This window comes from Eublepharis macularius, chromosome 13, assembly GCF_028583425.1.
Source record: "Eublepharis macularius isolate TG4126 chromosome 13, MPM_Emac_v1.0, whole genome shotgun sequence".
Lineage (NCBI taxonomy): Eukaryota > Metazoa > Chordata > Lepidosauria > Squamata > Eublepharidae > Eublepharis > Eublepharis macularius.
The window spans coordinates 41,197,783-41,219,297 of record NC_072802.1 but is presented as its reverse complement, the minus strand read 5'-3'; the positions used below and the strand labels follow the sequence as shown (position 1 = coordinate 41,219,297).

Here is a 21,515-nt window from a genome sequence, read left to right as displayed (position 1 = left end):
GTGGCCGGCTTGCTATCCCTCTAGTAGCTGGCCAGATGGTGGGATGAGAGTGCAAAAATGTATTTTGTAGGGGAGGATGGGCCCTTTACTTCTAATCAGTAGCATGAAGCCCACACCTGGGCGGGGGCTCATAGATTATCCATCATCCAGTCCCTCAGGTGGCAGTGGCTGAATCAAGGTGGAAACCACCTGCTAATTGGAAGCCGCACTGGACAATGGCCTTGCCAGCTTTCCTGGAACATACAGTTGGTTCCACATTGAGGAACAGCCCTCAGAAGAGCAACAGGTGACATGTCAAAAGAGCCACTGAGTTTCACTGTCCTAAACTTTGAAGATAAGAGTTTTAATACACATTCTCACCTTGAAAATGAATGCCTGTGAGTGCAGCAAACATATGCATACAATTTATATCATACTTTAAACTGTCTGTCTTTGTCCCTCAGCCTTTAATTCTACACTTCCTCCAAGTTTTTATGATTTTCCTCTGTATTGGTAATGATCAGAAATGTGTTTTTAACTCTAGTCTGCATTAAACCCTGCCGGCCTCCTGTTGAAGGGTGTGTGTGTGTGTGTGTGTGTGTGTGTGTGTGTGTGTGTGTGTGTGTTCCCCCTCGTTTGATTTCTGCGGTTCACTTACCAGCTTGCCACCCCCCTATCCCATAGGTTCTGAAGTTGGGTTGTGCAATGTGAGCACAGCATCAAGAACCTGTTTTTACTGGAATATTATGAGGCCCATCCAGAAAAACAGCTAGCCCCAATGTTTCTTGATGCGGAGAAAGCTTTTGACAATCTTAATTGGCAGTTTATGTTTAAACAACTAGGAGATGCAATGTGGAGAAAATTTTCTTAGAATAATTCAAAAAAATTATGATAAACAAAAAACCAGAATTCTAGTCAATGGCCAACTAACAGAACCAATAGAAATTGAAAAAGGAACGAGACAAGGTTACCCGTTATCACCTCTCCTCTTCATACTAATATTGGAGACACTTATGGATAAGATATGAAACTCAAAGGAAATCAGAGGAGCTAAAATCAAGAAGCAAGAATACAAGGTACAAGCGTTTGCAGTTGATTTAGTCTTCATTTTAGAAGATCCTTTAACATCAATACAGAAGCTCTTACAAGAAATCAAGGAATATGGTGCTTTGGCAGGCCCAAAAATAAACACCCAAAAGACAAAGCTAATGACAAAAAACATGCAGAAACAGCAAATGGAAGAACTAACCCAGAAATCACAACTTGCAACTGAAAAGAGGATAAAATACTTAGGAATTTGGATGACATAGATGTAGTTCTTTGTATGCTGATAATTATTTGATACTAATAAAAGCATTTCAAAAAGATCTGGAAAGATCTACAGATATCATTGTTGGGAAGAATTGCGGCAATAAAAATTAATGTATCTTCGAAGGCTTTCACAGCCGGATTACGATGGTTGTTGTGGGTTTTCCGGGCTGTATTGCCGTGGTCTTGGCATTGTAGTTCCTGACGTTTCGCGAGCAGCTGTGGCTGGCATCTTCAGAGGTGTAGCACCAAAAGACAGAGATCTCTCAGTGTCACAGTGTGGAAAAGATGTTGGCAGGTCATTTGTATCTACTCAGGAGGGGTGGGGTTGAGCTGAGTCATCCTGTAAGTTTCCCAGGGTGTGGAATGCTAATGGAGGGAGGCTTCACTGTATCCTGAGGAGGTTCTTTTGCATAAGGATTGGTGCTTGATGTGCTAATCTTCTCTGCAGGGCTATTGTCGTGTATAGACTGTTTTGTTAGCCTGGTGTTTTTCAGAACTGGAAACCATGCTCTGTTCATTCTTAAGGTTTCTTCTTTCCTGTTGAAGTTTTGCTTATGCTTGTGAATTTCAATGGCTTCCCTGTGCAGTCTGACAAAGTAGTTGGAAGTGTTGTCCAGTATTTTGGTGTCCTGGAATAAGATACTGTGCCCTGTTTGAGTTAGCCTATGTTCAGCCACTGCTGATTTTTCAGGTTGTCCAAGTCTGCAGTGTCTTTCATGTTCTTTTATTCTTGCCTGGATGCTACGCTTTGTGGTCCCGATGTAAACTTGTCCACAGCTGCAGGGTATATGGTATACTCCTGCAGAGATGAGGGGGTCTCTACTGTCTTTTGCTGATCGTAGCATCTGTTGTATTTTTCGGGTGGGTCTGAATACTGCTTGAAGGTTATGCTTTTTCATAAGCTTTCCCATCTGATCAGTAATTCCTTTGATATATGGCAAAAACACTTTTCCTGTAGGAGACTGTTTTTCCTTGGTTGTTTGATTCATCCTGGGTTTGATTGCTCTTCGGATTTCATTTCTGGAGTAGCCATTTGCCTGAAGTGCGTGGTTTAGATGATTAATTTCCTCATTGAGAAAGCGCGGCTCACATATCCGTCTTGCGCGATCCACTAATGTTTTCATTATGCCTCTTTTCTGTCGGGGATGGTGATTGGGGAGGAAGAATTGATGGGGTTTTTGAATCATCTCAACAACATGCACCGGAACATACAATTCACATGGAGAAAGAAATCGAGGGAAAACTCCCATTTCTGGATACCTTGGTCATCCGCAAAGCAAACTTTCAGTTAGGTCACAAGGTCTACAGGAAACCAACTCACACTGATCGGTACTTACACAAAAACTCCAATCACCACCCCCGACAGAAAAGAGGCATAATGAAAACATTAGTGGATCGCGCAAGATGGATATGTGAGCCACACTTTCTCAATGAGGAAATTAATCATCTAAACCACGCACTTCAGGCAAATGGCTACTCCAGAAATGAAATCCGAAGAGCAATCAAACCCAGGATGAATCAAACAACCAAGGAAAAACAGTCTCCTACAGGAAAAGTGTTTTTGCCATATATCAAAGGAATTACTGATCAGATGGGAAAGCTTATGAAAAAGCATAACCTTCAAGCAGTATTCAGACCCACCCGAAAAATACAACAGATGCTACGATCAGCAAAAGACAGTAGAGACCCCCTCACCTCTGCAGGAGTATACCGTATACCCTGCAGCTGTGGACAAGTTTACATCGGGACCACAAAGCATAGCATCCAGGCAAGAATAAAAGAACATGAAAGACACTGCAGACTTGGACAACCTGAAAAATCAGCAGTGGCTGAACATAGCCTAACTCAAACAGGGCACAGTATCTTATTCCAGGACACCAAAATACTGGACAACACTTCCAACTACTTTGTCAGACTGCACAGGGAAGCCATTGAAATTCACAAGCATAAGCAAAACTTCAACAGGAAAGAAGAAACCTTAAGAATGAACAGAGCATGGTTTCCAGTTCTGAAAAACACCAGGCTAACAAAACACTCTATATTCGACAATAGCCCTGCAGAGAAGATTAGCACATCAAGCACCAATCCTTATGCAAAAGAACCTCCTCAGGATACAGTGAAGCCTCCCGCCATTAGCATTCCACACCCTGGGAAACTCTTACAGGATGACTCAGCTCAACCCCACCCCTCCTGAGTAGATACAAATGACCTGCCAACATCTTTTCCACACTGTGACACTGAGAGATCTCTGTCTTTTGGTGCTACACCTCTGAAGATGCCAGCCACAGCTGCTGGCGAAAAGTCAGGAACTACAATGCCAAGACCACGGCAATACAGCCCGGAAAACCCACAACAACCAATAAAAATTAATGTTCTTCCAAGAGTTTTATTCTTGTTTCAAAACATACCAGTGGGGGTGCCTCAAGCTTTCTTTAAAGAACTCAACCAGGTTGTGCAGTCTTTTATTTGGCAAAATAAAAGACCACGAATTAAGCTGAAAGTGCTATAAGAGACAAAGGAAAAAGCAGGTTGTGCCTTACCGGACTGGTTGTCATACTATAAGGCCTGTGTGTTGACTTGGTTGAGAGAATGGATTACCTTGGAAAACGAAAGACTCCTAAATCTGGAAGGACAAGATTTACTGATGGGCTGGCACGCCTTTCTTTGGTATAAAAAATGTGAACACCATAAATATTTTAAAAACCACTGGATAAGGAAGACACTAGTGACGGTCTGGGAAAGAATAAGATCTGCCTTTTATGAGAAAATCCCTCTGCGGGTCTCCCCAATTGAAGCATTTACACAACCTAATCTGAAAAAAGACGGGAAAGCTCCTACCTACAAGGTACTGCTGAAATCTGGCAGTATATTAAAAAACTTAAAAGAAATGACAGATTTAGACATGGAGCTGGGATGGTGGGGCCAGGCACAATTAGAATCTAGATATAAAAAAGATAATGGTCTTTTATGAAAAAGAGGAGAATATTGATATGATAATGTGTGGTCCCCAATGTTAAAATGATAAAGAAAATATATAGTATGCTTCTAAATGAAAAACTACAGGGGGAAGAAGTTAAAGACACAAAGATAAAATGGGCAGAGAACGTGGGACACGCAACTGATCTAGAACAGCGGTCACAAATGTGGAAGGACAATTTAAGGATGACAAAATCAGCTTCTTTGAAAGAAAATATTTACAAAATGTTTTATAGGTGGCATTTAACTCCTATTAAGTTAGCTAAAATGTCCGTACATATGTCAAATAATTGCTGGAAATGTGAGAATATCCCGGGTTCATACTATCATATGTGGTGGACATGTAAAAAAGCAGTAGAGTTCTGGAAGATGGTTCATACGATGACTCAACAGATACTTAAGATTTCATTGCCTCTGAAACCAGAACTCTTTTTATTAAACCACATATTGGTTCCAGTTGATAAAAAACAAAAACATTTGATGTTGAATATAATTACAACAGCCAGGGTACTATATGCAAAACTTTGGAAGACAACGCTCATTCCAACGGAAGAAAACTTGATCGAAAGAACTCTTGAGACAGCTGAAATGGATAAATTGTCGAGTTTATTGAAAGATGTGGACAATACAATGCATAATGACATTTGGGACCCATTTTACAGTTGGATACAAAAGAAGACTGAAGAAATTTAGCTTCTACTAAAGATGAAGACTTTTATGGACGTTATTTAAAATGAATGGAAAAATCTGTAAACAAATTGCTGATCTGCAGAACATATTGAGGTGACAAGAAATATATTAGACTGAACGGTGCAATGTATTAGAGTGATTTAATTTGAAATCTCTTTTTCCCCATCCCTTCTTATTCTGTATCCCCATTTTAATAAAAAATAAAAAAGAGCCTGTTTTTACTGAAACTGTTGATGTTTTAATCTTATATACTCTTATTTTTATCTTTTATTGTAACTTTTAAATGGTTGTTATCCACATTGAGCCCGCTTGTGGGGAGAGCGGACTATAAATCTAATAATAAATAAATAAATAATAAACTGTTGGAAGATGCAAAATTAGCTTTGCCTTGTACCACATATTTCTTTGATACCATTAAATGTAACCATACCATGCTGCCTTTCTTGTTCTTCTCTACGCTCCCTGGCTAATCTTTGCCTCTCTTCTGATCTCAAGATCGAGCCATCTATAACTGCAAAAGATAGAAAATTCAATCTTTTACAAATCTGTTATTTTCCAAGAAACCAAATAATCAGTTCTCATAATTCTTTCCAAAACAATGGTCCATACACATGTGCAAACATTTGTTATAACATGGAAATGGAAATGCCAGATCATTTTATCATCTTGATACATGACAGGAAGCTTGACTCTGCCATTACAACAAACTACTATATAAAAACAAACTATATCTTGCCTTGCAACTGGGAAGGAATCTCAACAATTGAGGGAAGGAGTGCATGGGGGGAATGTATGGATCTAAGGCTCTTCCATGTAATGCTTAGTTTGGCATTATATCTGGACTGGTCCAATAGTTATCTACACTGGGCTATCCTCCATAAATATCAGACCAATCCTTGCTTAATATCAAAATATACCAGGTTTATGCAATTAATTTCTAAGACAGATAAACCTGTTTTGTGTTATCTCTGTATTCTAGAAGTCCAGAAATGAATGAATTCAAGACTGAAGAGGTACAAAGAATCAACAAAAAGATCACAGAAAGAGAAATGATGTATCACAGAGATTTTACCTGGCTTCATTGCTGTTTTTATAGGTACTGAGGCTGAGGCTGGAACAGGACTAACGCCACTTTGGTTTCTTCTTTCTTCAGCTAATGCTTGGGCGGCAGCAACTGTAAGAAATATTCCAAACATACTTACAACTAAAATATATAAATAATTTAAGTGTTGTGTACTTTGTGGAGAACTTGGAAGTGACTGATCAGGTGAAACTCTTTATGCATCTGATTGCAATTTCCAACACTCAATCCAAACTCTGTATAACCAGAATTCTCTTCTGGAGGCCTGCAAAAGCCCTCTCCTCTTAGTGCTTTAACACTTGTTTATTTTTAACTGACTCACGACAGCCAGATTTAAGTGTCTGATATAAGCATTTTATTATATTTTAAAGGAAAATCATGGTTATCCACTGTGACTCCATACTGCATCATTTCATCAATCTGCTTGTTTTCAGTGCCAGAATGGGAGCTGAAATTAGCAGAGAATCCATTGTCCTTTTGTTTGCTCCACTTGGTGAGGCTCAAACCACCCTTTGCTTGACCTGAAGTGCATAAGAAGAAAGTTTGAAAATTCTGAAGTTTGGCCATTCAGAACTTAGCAACCTTGCTGATCAATGCTTAACCAGATCCCTTCACATGGGAAATTTCTACTAATTCCACTGATGCACACATTGTCCCTACCACTACTTTAGCACCCAAAATCAGATCCTCAGAAGCCTCTTCAATCTCTGTTTGCACTTCTATATCCACTTCTATAAAGAGAGAATTATTAAGCACTTTGAACTTGTGGAAGGAAAATCAGCATGGCTTTTGCAAAAGGAAGTCGTGCTTCACCGACTTCTTAGAGTTATGTGAGAAGATTAACAAGCATGTGGATAACGGCAAGCTGGTAGACATCATCTGGGCTAAATCACCTGGGCTGAGGCAAGAGCACATGGTGGTGAGCTGCTGCTAGAAGGAAAGGGGTTTTTGTCTTTCTGCCTTTTGCCTTTCCTAGCTACTGTGTGAGAAGCTGAGGGTGAGTGGGTTCTGTGTAGCTTGCTAGAAAGTGGTTCTGGTTAAGTTCTGTGTGGGGCTGTTGGGGGATGAGTGAATTGCTGTTGTTTGCTGCTGGTTGCTGTTGCTTTTGGTTACAACCCCCACCCCCTACTGTCCTGGGGCTCTGCTGGGCTAGGCAGGAAGTGACCTTTTGAAACAAAAGGCTCCTCCTTGCCAGAGGGCGAGAGCTAAAGGGCTCTTGGCCTGTGGCTCTTAGCCTGGGGATCTGCCTGAGGGACCCAAAACCCTGCTGAGAGTACTCTGGGTATGTATTTGGAAGGCAATCAAGTCAACTGAAGCCCCCTTCACAGTCACCTGCATGGAGTGTGCCATGTTTGTTTTCCTCCCAGATGAGAAGACGGAGTTCACTTGCCAGAAGTGTAAGCTGGTCAGACTTTTGGAAGAAAAGGTTCAGAGGAGAGGTTCAGAGCCTGGAGGAGAGGATCGCCACCCTTCAGGAAATCAAGGAAGGGGAGGATTTTATTGACAAGAGTCTGGGGGCTCTGCACAGCCAAGAAGAGGAAAGTCAAGGAGAAGAAGAACTGCAAAGACCTGGAAGAGGGTGTGTAGAGGATATGGGGCCACACGGAAGTGGAAAAAAATGGAAGGCGGTGGTTGTCGGGGACTCTCTGCTCAGGGGTATGGAACGCCATGTCTCTGGGCCAGATCCCCTATTCCGAGAGATATGTTGCTTGCCAGGGGCCAGAATTCAGGATATTACTGACTGACTGCCAAAACTTATCAAACCTGCTGATAAGTACCCGTTTGTGCTGATTCACGTGAGAACGAATGACACGGCTGTGAATACTGTCACAAGAATTAAAGAGGATTATGAAGCTCTTGGAAGGCAGTTGTAGGCATTGGGGGCTGAGATGGTGGTGCTGGCAGGAGTGCTTTGGATTCTGGGACCATGGGATAGGTTTTCTTAGAAAAGGCCTTCTAGCACATGATGGGCTTCACTTCTCAAGGGCAGGGAAGAAAACGTTTGGAATGAACCTGGAGAACTTCATCAGGAGAGCTTTAAACTGATGCCGCAAGGGGAAGGGGACGATCGACATGGGGATTTCAATGACGAAGTGAAAACAGTGGGGACCCACCTGGGTAGGAAAGGTCAAACAAAGGTACAAGGCTACAAGTGTCTATACACCAATGCCCAAAGTATGGGTAATAAGAAGCTTGAGCTATTGCAAACAGAGGGCTATGATATAGTAGGAATTACTGAGACTTGGTGGGATGATTCCCATGACTGGAATGTGCTAGTGGATGGGTATGAGTTGTTCAAGAAAAACTAGAAGGGTAGAAAAGGAGGTGGAGTGACGTTGTATGTGAGGAGAGGGCTTGACTGTCAAGAAATTATGGAGAATGGGGTGGACAGCCCAGTGGAAAGCATATGGGTAGAAATAAGGGGAGGAAGGACAAAGGGTATTATTGTTGGAGTCTGCTACAGACCACCTGACCAGCGAGAAGAAACGGATGCTGCCCTCTATGAACAGACTGGTAGAGTATTGAGACATGAGAACCTTGTAATTATGGGTGACTTCAACTTCCCCGATATGTGCTGGGAGACAGGCTCAGCAAAGCATCATGAATCACGCAATTTCCTGACCTGCCTGGCTGATAACTTACTTTTTCAAAAGGTGGAGGAAGCTACAAGGGGCTCGGCCATACAAGACTTGATATTAACAAACAGGGAAGAATTGGTAGATGAGGTGAAGGTGGTGGGGACCTTAGGGGGAAGTGACCATGTCCTCCTTGAATTCCAGTTGCTGTGGGGGGCCAAGGAAGTTCATAGACAGACTCGTAGGTTAGATTTTCGTAGGGCCAACTTAGATGAACTCAGAGGCTTGATGAGAGTCATTCCATGGGGGAGTGTGCTGGAAGGGAAAGGAGTGAGTGAAGGGTGGGCTCTTCTCAAACATGAGCTTTTGCAAGCTCAAGCCCTAACTACCCCAGCAAGACAGAAACATGGTAAGGGCTCCAAGAAACCGATGTTCATTGTTCGGCGGCGCCAGAGTGCCACCCGTTAGATTTAGAGCCCATATTCACAGGGAGTGTTCAGCAGGCTCCCCTCCAGCCATCACCCAAGTTTGGTCAAGATTGCAATGCAGATCTTGGAGTTATACATTCCCAAATCTGATGCCCCCAGGAAACTCCCATTCGACACAATGGGAGCCACCAATTGTCTTTTGCCCCATCTACAAGTGGTGGACTCTAGGGGGTGGGGGCTTTGGCCGCTCACCAGTGCCATCCCCATGTGCTTGCCCGCCAGGCCTAAGGTTTTTTATTCCTGGTGTAGGCTGGAAGGTGGGTGATGAGTGTGGCTGCCAGGCTTGGCGAGGTGGCAGGCGGTCTGGCCGCTCGCTGGCAGCACCCCTCATGTGCCTGCCTGCCAGGCCTAAGGTTTTTTATTCCCAGGCCTGGCAGGCTGGGGGAGGCGGCGGTGGGCCACCTTTCTCGTAGGGGCCGGGGGGCCTGGCCGCTCGCTGGCAGCACCCCACATGTGCATGGCCGCCAGGCCTAAGGTTTTTTATTCCCGGTGCAGGCCGGAAGGTGGATGTCTGCGGCCACCAGGCCTGACGGTGGCGGTGGCAGACCACCTCCCCCGGAGGGGGCGGGGCGTCTGGCTGCTCGCCGGTGGCAGCCCCCATGTGCCCGCCTGCCAGGTCTCCCAGAGGGTACCTTCTGGAAGGAACCTTCCGGAAGGCTGCTGACATCAACCACCTTCCTGCCATCACGGAAAGGAGGAGACAGGACAAGTTGTTGGGAAGGGTCGTGGCAGTACCTGAGGGCAGTACCTGATATGGACCGGGAACTGGAAAGATCCCAAACATTGTGAAGCCTCATCAAAGCAACTCACAGAGATACTCTGCAGCGGCAGCTAACATCACCCACCTTCCTGCGTGAGCGGAAAGGATGGGATGGACGGGACAGGAGAGGTAGTTGGGAGGTGGAAAGGATGGGAGTTTCGAGACACACTCCCCCCCCCCCCAGCTCAAAGAGGTCAAGTCAGTCCTGCTGACAGGAGCCACCATATTGTACAACCATGCTGTACCACAATACTGTACAATTATATGTGCAATATCAGCTGAGCTGTCCGTCGTGACCAAGGAGGCAGCAATAACATGGTAGTCCCTTGTGAAGCGGTGGCTGACATGATCCACCGTCCTGCCTTCACCGAAAGGAGGGGACGGGCAGGACAGGAGAAGTTGTCCGGAAGGGTCGGAGTGGTTCCACAGAGGGAAAGGTAGAAAAAGGGACGAAGAGCCCCAAGAACTGAGGGGGGCTAGAGCAGTTCCACACCACTCTGAGACACCTCGCCTGAGCAGGCAGTACGGGCACTACTGATAACAGTGTTGGCGGCACCGGCAGACACCAACCGCCTTCCTGCCTTTGCGGAAAGGGTGGGATGGGCTGGACAGCAGAGGTCTCCAAAGGGTTCGTAGAAGGAGAAATGGGGACCGTGTGAGTGATGAAATATGCAGGCATGAACCTCCTTCCTGCCTTCGTGGAAACGACAGGAGGGAAAGGACAGGAGAGGTCGCTAGGAAGAGTCGGAGTGGAAGCAGCCCCGAGAACTGAGGGGGGCTAGAGCGGTTACCCACCACTCAGAGACACCTTACCTGAGCAGGCACTACTCACTACTGTGAGCCTTTCCTGCCTTTGCGGAAAGGACAGGAGTCAAGGGACCCATTCCCCCCTGCTCAGAGGGGACAGCAAGTGCCCTGGATAGGGGGCACCATGCGGCTCAACTACATGTGCAACAGCTCTTGAGGAGAGGTCGCTGGGGGAGGTGGCGGCGGACCACCTCTCTCGTAGGGGGCGGGGGGCCTGGCCGCCCCCTTTGCAGGAGAGGTCGCTGGGAAGGGTCAGAGTGGTTCCAGAGAGGGAGAGGAAGAAAAGGGGCAGCAGCAGCACCTGACATCGGCCACCTTCCTGCCTTTTTGGAAAGGACAGAGTTGTGAGACCCATTCTCCACTGCTCAGAGAGGACAGCAGGTGCCTTGGATAGGGGGCACCGTGATGTTCAACTTCATGTGCAACAGCACTTAAGCTGTTCCTTGTGGCCCAAAGCATCAGCAGCCGACAGCACCCACCTTCCTGCCTTTGCAGAAAGGACAGCGTTGCGGGACCCATTCTCCCCTGCTCAGAGAGGACAGCAGTTGCAATGGATAGGGGCACCGTGCAGCTCAACTACATGTGCAACAGCTCCTGAGCTGTTGCACAAATGTTGCCGCCAGCATCACCCACCTTCCTGCCTTCGCAGAAAGGAGGGGATGGGCAAGACAGGAGAGGTCATAGAGAAGGGTTGGAGTGGTTCCATCCAGAGAGGGAGAGGTAGAAAGAGTGACGTGGAACTTTTCAGGGAGAGAAGGACAAAGGGTTACCCAGCAGAACAAGATCGAGAAGACCCAAACCTATGAGAGCCATCAGCTGAGAAACCCACTGAGCTTGCCTGTGGACCTTTGCAGCTCTGGGACCTGCGGGGGGGGGGGGGGGCTACAGCGCAACACCAACACTCCCAGATACCTGACCAGCACAGGCACTAATAATTATCTAGGTGAGCCCTCAGCAGAGGTGCCCCCCCAGCTTGGCCCCTGGCCCGGGAAGCCATGGTGGCACAAATGCCCGCATCTTGATGAGTCCTCCTGAGCCCTCAACCTCACCATTCTAAATGGCACTGTTCCTGACCCCAATGGAACAACCTCTGCAGGGGCGGCCTGCCTGACCGTGCCGCTCCCACCTGACCCAAATGTGCCAGTCCTCATTCGAGATGGACTTGACAGGCAAGGGTGCGTGGCGACGGCATGGAGAACCAAGGGGCAAGATGCTTAAGTAGCCTGCGGAAGCCCACGCCCTCCACGATGGATAGGGGGCAAGCCATGTAGGGCAATCGTCTCTGCCAAGACGCGAAGGCCCGCCTCCTGAGCCCTCAACATCACTGTTCTAAGCGGCACTGTCCCAGACCCTGAGGGAACAACCTCCATGAGCGCAGCCTGCCTGAGCTCTTTGCTCCCACCAGCATCACTCTCAGGGCAAGGATTCTTGCTTGGGGTGGATTCCGGTGACGCTCCCACTGATCTCTGGTTAGAAGAGCTGGTAGTCCTCTTTCTCCCTCCAACGGATGTTTCGCTGGGCGAGGACGGAGACCACAGGCTCGGGTGGTGCCTCTTCAAGTGCCTAGTCAGGACCGTTGACAACAGGTGCTTCGGGTTATTGCCTCTGCGCACCAGGACATCACAGGCACGGCACCGCACCACATGGGGGTCATTAGGAAGGGTCTGAAAGTGCCTCCATATGGAGGCATTGAAACGTGGACTACTAACTTTCCCGGGGAAGGAGGATGAATGGTTACAGGTTGTGCTGCAGAGCTGGCCAGATGACGGAGTGAGGGGTGGACTGCAGGCATGAACACCACCAAGAGTTTGGGATGGGGATGGGAGGGACGTTTCATAAAACACCAACCATTCCTCCAGGGATCCCTCTCTCTCCTGCTCCTCAAAATGTTGAGAGAGATCCTCTTCCCCCAGCGGAAAGACCTGTTTGGCCTCCTCCACAGCCCCCACAGGTGGATCTTGGGGAGCGGGAGTACTCTCTGCTGCCCCCGAGCCCCACCCAGTACTGCTTGCCACAAGGAAACCAGGAGGACTACCTTTGCACTTCCCCCATGACCACCCATGGCCACCACAACAGGAAGACTCATTGCACCACCAAACTAGAATTAAGGAGGACAGAAAAGGAGAGAACACTGTGAGCCCACAGCCGAGGTGCCCACTGCGCTTGACCCCAGGGCCTGGCAGCAGCCCTGGAACCAGAGGGAGGGGCTAGAGCCCTAGCCCAGCACTCCCAGAGACCTAACCAGATCAGGCACTGATAATAATAATAATAATCAATGTGAGCCGTCAGCCGAGGTGCCCACAGAGCTTGGCCCCAGAGCCTGGCAGCAGCCCTGGAACCAGTGGATAGATCCCACACACACACACCCAGCTCCAATACACTCTCCGTCTCTCCCAAAAGGCTAGCAACAGCTCTGTCCCACTCCACTGCTTGCTGAAACTGATAACCAGAGGTCTCATTGAGAAAAGCAGGTCTGTGGTTGGCAGTAAGAACTGCCTAACAGGGTTTGCAGGGATGAGATTGGAGTTCCCATGGCCACAGAACACTCCCCTCCTCCCTGGTGTCTGCACCCATGTTACCAATTGTAACCAATTTGCAGCTCCACACTTGGAAGGAAGACCTGCCCATCAAGCTAAGTTGGGCTTTGATTGGGGTGTCCAGGGCGACAGAGGGAGTGCAGACAGAGTTCAGGCAGTCCCTCCCTCCATTATCGAGGCAATTGATTGAAAGCGCCTGAGTGTCTGTTTTCACAAACAGCGGATGAACGCAACCAACAAGGCTTGTGACAACCACTTGTTCGTCTGGAATGGCGCCTCACGAACGGGCTGTTTGTGGGTTTTTTCCGTTTGTAATGCTGTTCGTGCCCATGTCTATTTGCAAATAGCAACATATAGAGAGCCTGGATTACAGAAACACACCACAGTTTATATTTTCAAGATTTTCAGCATGCTGGTACTCTTCATTTAGAGATGGCTGCAAATTCCAGAGTTTTAATGTAGCCTCTGCTACCAAGTAAAGGATGGTTATATAAGGCAGGCAGGATTATGATGACCTGACCAAAACAATTATTCTGAACTCAGGAAATCGAATGCTAGGAATCGAAATCAGAAGCAAGATTACGAATCAAGACACAAATTTTAAGGCACAACAAAAATAATTTAATTTCCTTTGACTGAGAAGGAAAATTCTCCTCACCAGCTAATTAAAAGAAATTATACTTTATAATATAGATTATTCTACAAGGAAAACTAGAATGTTCACTTCCTTCTCACTGATTTTAGTCTCTCCTCTAATTCTGGAATGCCATATGCAAGGGAGGGAGGAAGAGCATTTCTCCTCACCATGACAACTTGATCTATTGTAGAAATAATCCTCCTTAAGGTTGCTCACAAGAACAATCACCTCAAAGTGCTTAATTCTGTCTGAAGTCAATGATAAATGCTGGTTACAACATTCATTCTGCAACCTTAAATTGTCAACTACAGCTGTCACCCTGTCTTGAATTAATTTCCTGCTGCAATTCTACACAAAATTCTTTTCCAATGTCTACTAGTCATGCTATTGTGGTTTCTTTTGTTGCAATAATAGGAATTGCTATTCTAATTGAATTTTTTTTTAAATCACTGGCCTGTCAAAAAACCAATGATGCCCCTATTTTCGGGAATATGATATAACTCACACGGCTTTTTTAATAGACGTAGAAACATTCAAGACCTGAACACTAATTGTGCACACTGTAGCACGGATTATTTAGAAAAATAATTCCTTACCAAGAAACAAACTGAGTACCTCACCTGTTGAAAGTGTCAGGTCACAGATATCATAAAAGCCCTTCATTCTTTCAATATACAGGCCCAAATATGATACCTAATGGTTTTCAAATTGTGTTCCAATGTTTAAAAGGCATATAACAGATGATGTCCATATCTTTTTTCCAAAACAGAGGCAGATGTGCCTGCAAGCACTAGATTTAGAGAAAATAAATTTGCACCAGCTGCTATTCTGGAAATGTACAACCCCTTGCAAAAGCAATCAGCACATCCAATGATTTAACTCATCACAGGTCCAAAATAAAACCTTCAGAAAACAGCTATAGATATGCCAAGTATATTTCATGTGAGGCAAAGTTCCACAGTTCTTGTATCCAAAAAAGTACAGTATAAAGCATATGAGTAATCACAACATGGTTTATTTGACTGTTATATTTGGTATAGTGGTGTACTGTAGCCAGTTTGGTGTAGTGGTTAACAGTGATGGGACTCCAATCTAGAGAACGGGGTTAGATTCCCCACTCCTCTGCTTGAAGCCAGCTGGGAGACCTTGGCTCAGTCACAGCTCTCCAGAGCTCTCTCAGCCCTACCCACCTCACAGGGTGATTGTTGTGAGATAATAACAACATACTTTGTAAACTGCTCTGAGTGGGTGTCAAGTTGTCTTGAAGGGTGGTATATAAATCAAACGTTGTCGTTATTATTACTAAGAGTAGCTTAGTGAGTAGGTTGCAACACTCATAGTTTCTGAAAAATATATGTGCTTTTATGCTCCCATGTTGCCATCTAAAATGCTAGTAATTCACAGGACTTGAATAATGTCTTTGTCCACAGTCAAGGCTAGAGATGTGACAGCCCAGAAAAAAACAGAAGCATTCAGAAAGAAAGGGTGTGCGTTTTTTCCTGAAGACTTTAAATTTTTTACTATAATTGAAACTGCTCACAAAAGAAACCATAGTCTCATTATGTTAACTATGCAACTAGCAAATAGCTGTGAACTCCCTTCATTGTTTTGGTTTTCTTTAGAGGATAATTCATTAAGTGTAGTTAAATGAAGAAGTGTGGAGCAGGTTGTACCTGCTCAAAACACTCCTTTATGGAAGAGCAGAGTACCAAAAAATATCTAACATATTAATATGAGAGCCAAACTTGGACAGCACTAATGTGGTAACAACACATAACAACAACACCTTCCCCAAATACTGCCTTGCAAGACATCTACATAGATTCTGAAAAGTTCTTGCTATGGTAGTTTCACAACTATTAACACAATATACTGCTTTACAAAGTAACATAAGTGGAAGATGAATCCCTGCCCAGAGGAGTTTATAATCTATGCTGTAATTTGGGTATGTGATTTTTTTAAAAAAATATTATATTTACATCCAGTGTTTCCAGTTACAAGATCCAAAACCAATTATACCAGTATAAATAGGCTCACTGCCTTCAGGCTTGCAATATAAAAAGATAAGAAACACAAGACAAGGCCAGTGGAGGAGGGAGCTTAATCTGACAAAATTTATACAAAATTGTGCCAGGCAGCTCTTCCATCACTTCTAGTTCAAGCCCTTTATGAATAATCAACCACCTACTGATTTCTTTGTAAAAGACACTCAACTTCTATTTTAAGATTTTAAATTTACAATGCATTAGCCAGTGTTTCCCAACTAGGGCTCCACAGGACATTATTAAGTGTTCTGTGAGAAACTGTGGAATAAATAAAAATTTAGAAATACTACAAAATTTCCAAATATTCCTTGAAATATCACAATTATTAAGGTTATGTAAGCTGGAGAGAGAACGTATGCAGCTCTTTACAAATAAATTTTCTTGACAATAATTTGCCAGTAATTGAATTGTACTCTAGCCACCAACTTTTTCTGGTCTATAAACATTTTCATAGATATAGGTTCCTTAGGATTTGAAACATGGAGTTCCTCCATGGAAACAAAGGTTGGGAAATACTGGTATAAGCAATGAGGCCAAACATCAATATACAAATATAATTCCATATTATATTAAGAGTAATGGCTGAACAAACTTTCTAACCCCACATACAAACAGTGTCACTTCATCTCCTCCAGAGCTATAAATTGTGGCAATTCTGGACACATCAACTCACAAGTACTGCTCCTCAATGGCATTATGACATGAAAGGGGTTTGCAAGGACATGGCAGAACTCTAGAGACGAACTACCCAGACTCTTCTCCTCTGGGCATACATTTTCCATGAATCCTCCTAACATGCCTTCACTCTTGGGGGAAAATAATGACAACTCAGCAACAAACATAAGTTGTAGTCTGATAACACACTTTATTAGTCTGAGTGCTTAAAAATAACTGATTGGGACGTGAGCCCGTATACACATTTTTTTCCTCTTTAGTAACTTTAAACCGTGGTGCCTTATTTCAGATTAGGCCAGTTTAGAATTGGTTCCTTCACTTTGGAAGCAAAGACGAGGACACTCACAGAAAATAAGATTTTATATGCTTTGTGTTATACATATTGTTTTATATTAAAACATTTATTCTTTCCTCTTTTCATGGTCTCTCTCACCTCAGTGTGTTTAGGATGTCCTCCTTTTCACAATTCTTTGTTTTGCCTTCTTTGCCTTCAACACAAGGAAGTGGACTAGTTTCCTCTTTTTTTTCTTCCTCCCTCCCCTCTCCTGTGAGGAAAGTTTCTCCCCCCACCCCCGCCCCGGCGAGATTTTTTTTCTCTTTTATATGTTGTTTCCCTTCAAGTTTGCAGGCATACAGCTGTCTAATATACCAGCCATCCCTTAACAATAGGAGTTATTACACAAAATCACAATAGAATCTAGTCAAACTCTGAAATCACAACTTGAAGTCCTTCTTTAAAGAGAAAATAATGCCTCTATTATGTGTTGTGCAAGTGGGAAACCCACTTGCATTTTAACTCCAATCCTCCTAATTCTCCACATATTTATGTTATTTTTATTTATTTACAACATTTAAACCCTAGCCTTTCTGCCCTCAGCAAGGCCACCAGACTAAAAACATACCAACAAAAACATGTCTTAAAAACCAGTAAGGAAACAAAAATACATTATTAAAACAATGAAAAGCAAAGCTAAAACACACATACAAAACATAAAAACAGCAATTAAAACATATGGCAGGAAGGAGAGATCACTGAGGGGAATACCAGATAAAACAACAAATCTTCACCAGTTGGTAGAAGATGGCATCAGAAAGGGACAGACATGCCTCCTTGGGGGAAGAGTTCAAGAGTTTTGGTGCCACAACTGAGAGGGCCCTCTCCAAGTTGCCACCCACCTAATCACAGAAGGCAGGGGAACCTGATGCAGGTCTACTAGAAGCAGGTCCTTGGAAGATGACTGTAGTGGTTGGGTAGGTTTGTAGCTTTACCCAGCAGTGCTCACACTAATACTTTATCCTTGTTGTTATATTGCTAGTACTATCCACTGGGAAATCCTTTACCTCTATTAGATACAATTTCCCAAGAGCAGTCTGCTGTTACATATACTACAGATATTTACTTGGTAAGGAAAGATCCAGCAATAGATTTAAGTATGACAATTGAACCAGTGTTAATTGGACATTACAAATAGTTCTTTGCAACGATAAATTAATTCTTTTGTTCAAATGAAAATTTGAGGGCAAAATACTTTTCTTTACAACAACTGAACCCTCCACAATTGTAGGGCAATATAATGGATTTGTAAAAAGGGCTGGCAACAAAAGGTACTGATTTTGTCAGACACATGGGAATTAAACACAATAGCTATAAACAAAGAACAGATGGCTGTACTATCTAGTGATAGGCCATAATTTCTGTATTACAGGAACAAGAAATAGAATAGAAAGTAACCATCTTTGACAGTGCTTCACTGGAAAGAAAAAAGCAACTTATACCAAATTTCAAAAATCCCAGTATCAACACTTGCTTACAAAAAAGATATATAAGCATATCCAAACAGTTATTATCTCACGTTATCATTTTCACAAATCAGAAGGCAATAACTTCAGTTAAAAAGTTGCATTTCCCTCTCTGTCTCATTGAAGATTCTTGAGAGATGTAATGATACAGCTGCCCTTTAGAATCCTCTGACTCCATTCGACTCTCTGAGCCTCTCTTACAAGGCCTCATGACTATACAAGAATGGTTGGCCTTCTTAGTGTGCATTAAAAAAAACACATTTATTCAATACCATATTAGCAACTGGAATGAACATGAAATTCTGGTGATAGTGTAAATTTATTAGTCATAGTGTATCAGGTAGACTTTGAAGCCATGCGATGGTATTTTTTCACCAGAAGAAATTTCCAGGTACATATTCATTTCTAATCACCTCCAAATGCACTGTTGTACCAAGAAGTGGAAAAGATTGCTAGGTGAAAAATGGCAACACCTAGCTAGTCAGAAGCAAACAGTTATATTTACTAGAATATTTTATGATCCCTTAAAAATGGCAATTGTAATAAAATAACGTGTTCTAATGCCATCATTTAAATATGACCATGATACCATCACAACTCTTTTCTGGAATAATTATATTGCTTTTAATCAATTCACTGATGACAGTAACTCATACTCAAGACATTTAATCAGACTACAATTATCCATTAAGTATACTACTCCCTTCAAATGAGGGACTGCTAATGTGCTATAGGATTTAGGGTGTCATACTAGGACAGAAGAGACCTAGGTTTCATGACCAAGAAGGGATTTGAACCTGGGTCTCCCTGGTCTTAGTCCAACAAGCTAACCAATGCACCAGTGTGGTGTTGTGGTTAGAGCACTGTACTAGGATCTGGGCGCCCCAGGTTCAAATTCCCACTTTACCATGAAACTCATTGGGACAATATGAGCCCAGTAACTCTCTCTCAGTATAACCTACCTCAGGAGGTTGTTGTGAAGATAAAATGGAGAGAGAACCATGTAAAATATCCTAAGATGTTTGGAAGAACAATTGGATAGAAGTGCACTAAATAAATAAACAGATGAATAAATTAATAAATCAAATCCCCACTTAGACAAGAAGATCATTGGGTGACCTTGAGCCAGACATTCCCTCAACCTTCTTTAGCTCACAAAGTTATTATGAGGATAAAAAATTGGAGAAGGGAAAACCCACAGATGCTATTGTGAGCTTCTTGACAAAATGGTGGTATAAAAATGTAACAAACAGACAAACTACATGGTGAGGTCATCAAACCCAGCCATATGGGTGGTGCTTTGTTAATATAAACAATACTACATCAGTTCAGGCAAACTGTTACAGCCCAGCCCAAAGCCCACCATCATTGCTGCTCCTGATGCTTGCCAGGACTGATCCCCTAAGAGCTGCCAGTGATGTTAACTGGGTGGCCATGAAACTAATACTACAATATACAACTATGTCAAAGAACAGTGACAGTAAGATTTCACAGAACACAGATGACAACCGTCAGTTTCTTAGTAATCTGTAGTAAAAGAACCTCCCAGAATCTTGTTGGGTTGACACATGCAGAAAAAGGAATGGTGGTACAGACTTTATCACAGTGAACTACAAGAACATGATACTTTTCAGTATTCTTCCATATTTGGATATTTTAAAAAGTTTACAAAGATGGGACCCAGAAAGGATTGGAGAGACCTCAAACTGGAGAAGTGATGTCTGCTCTTCTAGAGACAAGGCAACATAAATAGCAAAAACCAAAAAACCAAAAAAAGTACTTCCTGCACCTAGCCAGCTCATCAGCTGGTCATTGGAGGGGGGAGGGGTTCCTAACAGCAGAAATCATGGCCTATGTTTTTTGCTTCTATCCTTCTATATAGCAGCTGCCATCAGGGAAAGGGGGAGTTTGGAGCAGAAAGCTTCCCTCCATTTTTCACTCCTCCTCCCCTCCATTAGCTGGCCAGTGCCCACACAGCAGGAGAAAATTGATTTTTCCCTCTCTCAAAACTCACCTGACTATTCTACTACCCCATTCTGCCTTCAGAATATACCAGACCTTGCTGCTGGGTAGGGGAATTATCTACCTACCAAAAAAAATTCTTCACACTAAAAAGTTTATTATCCCTCCACAAGAGTTTGTGAAAGTAACAAAAGCTTGTAAATGGCCCCATTTATGGCAAGTTGTGGGATTGGATCAGCACTGTAGTTCCATATTATATTCTGGCAGGGTGATAGGGTGATGTCTAGTTGTCTACCTCTTGGGCTGTGCCCCAAATGAGGGTGGTCTCCCTGCCAAATGAATGTTATTCCATTTGCTCTAGGCACCATAGGATGCCCAAGCTTCTGCATGGTCAGCATCCATACAGCCCCTGCCTGGTACCATGAATCCCATCACTGCTGCTCCTGATGCTTGCAAGGACTGATCCCCTAAGAGCTGCCAGTGAAGTTACCTGGCTGGCCTTGTAACTAATAATAAAGTGCATCATATTGAGCAACATACTGAACTTCACTCATCACCTCTGGCTCTATTTATTTGCTTCATTCACACCTCACCTTTCTCCCCAAACGGGGACCCAAAATGCCCTACATCATTCTCCTCTCCTTCATTTTATCCCCTTAACAACCATGTGAGGCAGGTTAGGCTGGGAGTATGTGATTGACCAAAGGTCACCCATCAAGCTTCCATGGCAGAGTGGGGATTCAAACATGGGTCTCCCAGATGCGAGTCAAACACTTTTATCTCTACACAATACTGGCTTTATCTGCATGAAGGCCTCAGAGTTTAATGTTCTCTTACTCCCCCTGGCCCCTGCATCCAGATAAACTTTTTCCAATTAGAAATAAACAAGAGTTTGTTCTTTGTAAGTGTCAGGATGCCAATATGCTGCTCATAACTGGTATGTGTAAGTGGACCAGCAAGAACAAGAGTGTAGGCTAGTAACCTATGTATGCTTTTTACCGAAGGGTAAAATAACAAGATTGCCAAATATCTGTCAGTAAGTCAAGGGAAACTCTCAAATGTTTTTTTTTTCTCTCCTGCTAGTTGTTCTCTTGGTTGGCTCAGCTGCTGCTAAAGGTGGAGACCAGAGACAGAATAAACTCAGCTTTTCTGCTGTTCTCAGAATTTGTGGAACTGACAACACATCTATCA

At 43.8% G+C, this 21,515-nt stretch overlaps 1 protein-coding gene across 5 annotated transcripts in view; it reads right to left on the bottom strand.

The window, feature by feature from the left end:
- Positions 1–21,515, bottom strand: part of MAP7D3 (MAP7 domain containing 3) — a 61,389-nt gene that overhangs the window by 37,703 nt on the left and 2,171 nt on the right. For all 5 annotated transcript variants that reach the window (XM_054996435.1, XM_054996437.1, XM_054996436.1 and 2 more), the window contains exons 2-3: positions 6,029–6,130; positions 5,387–5,467 (exon numbers count right to left, since the gene is read on the bottom strand). In XM_054996435.1, the coding sequence (XP_054852410.1) occupies positions 5,387–5,467; positions 6,029–6,130 (183 nt within the window). The remainder of the gene's footprint in view (positions 1–5,386; positions 5,468–6,028; positions 6,131–21,515) is intronic.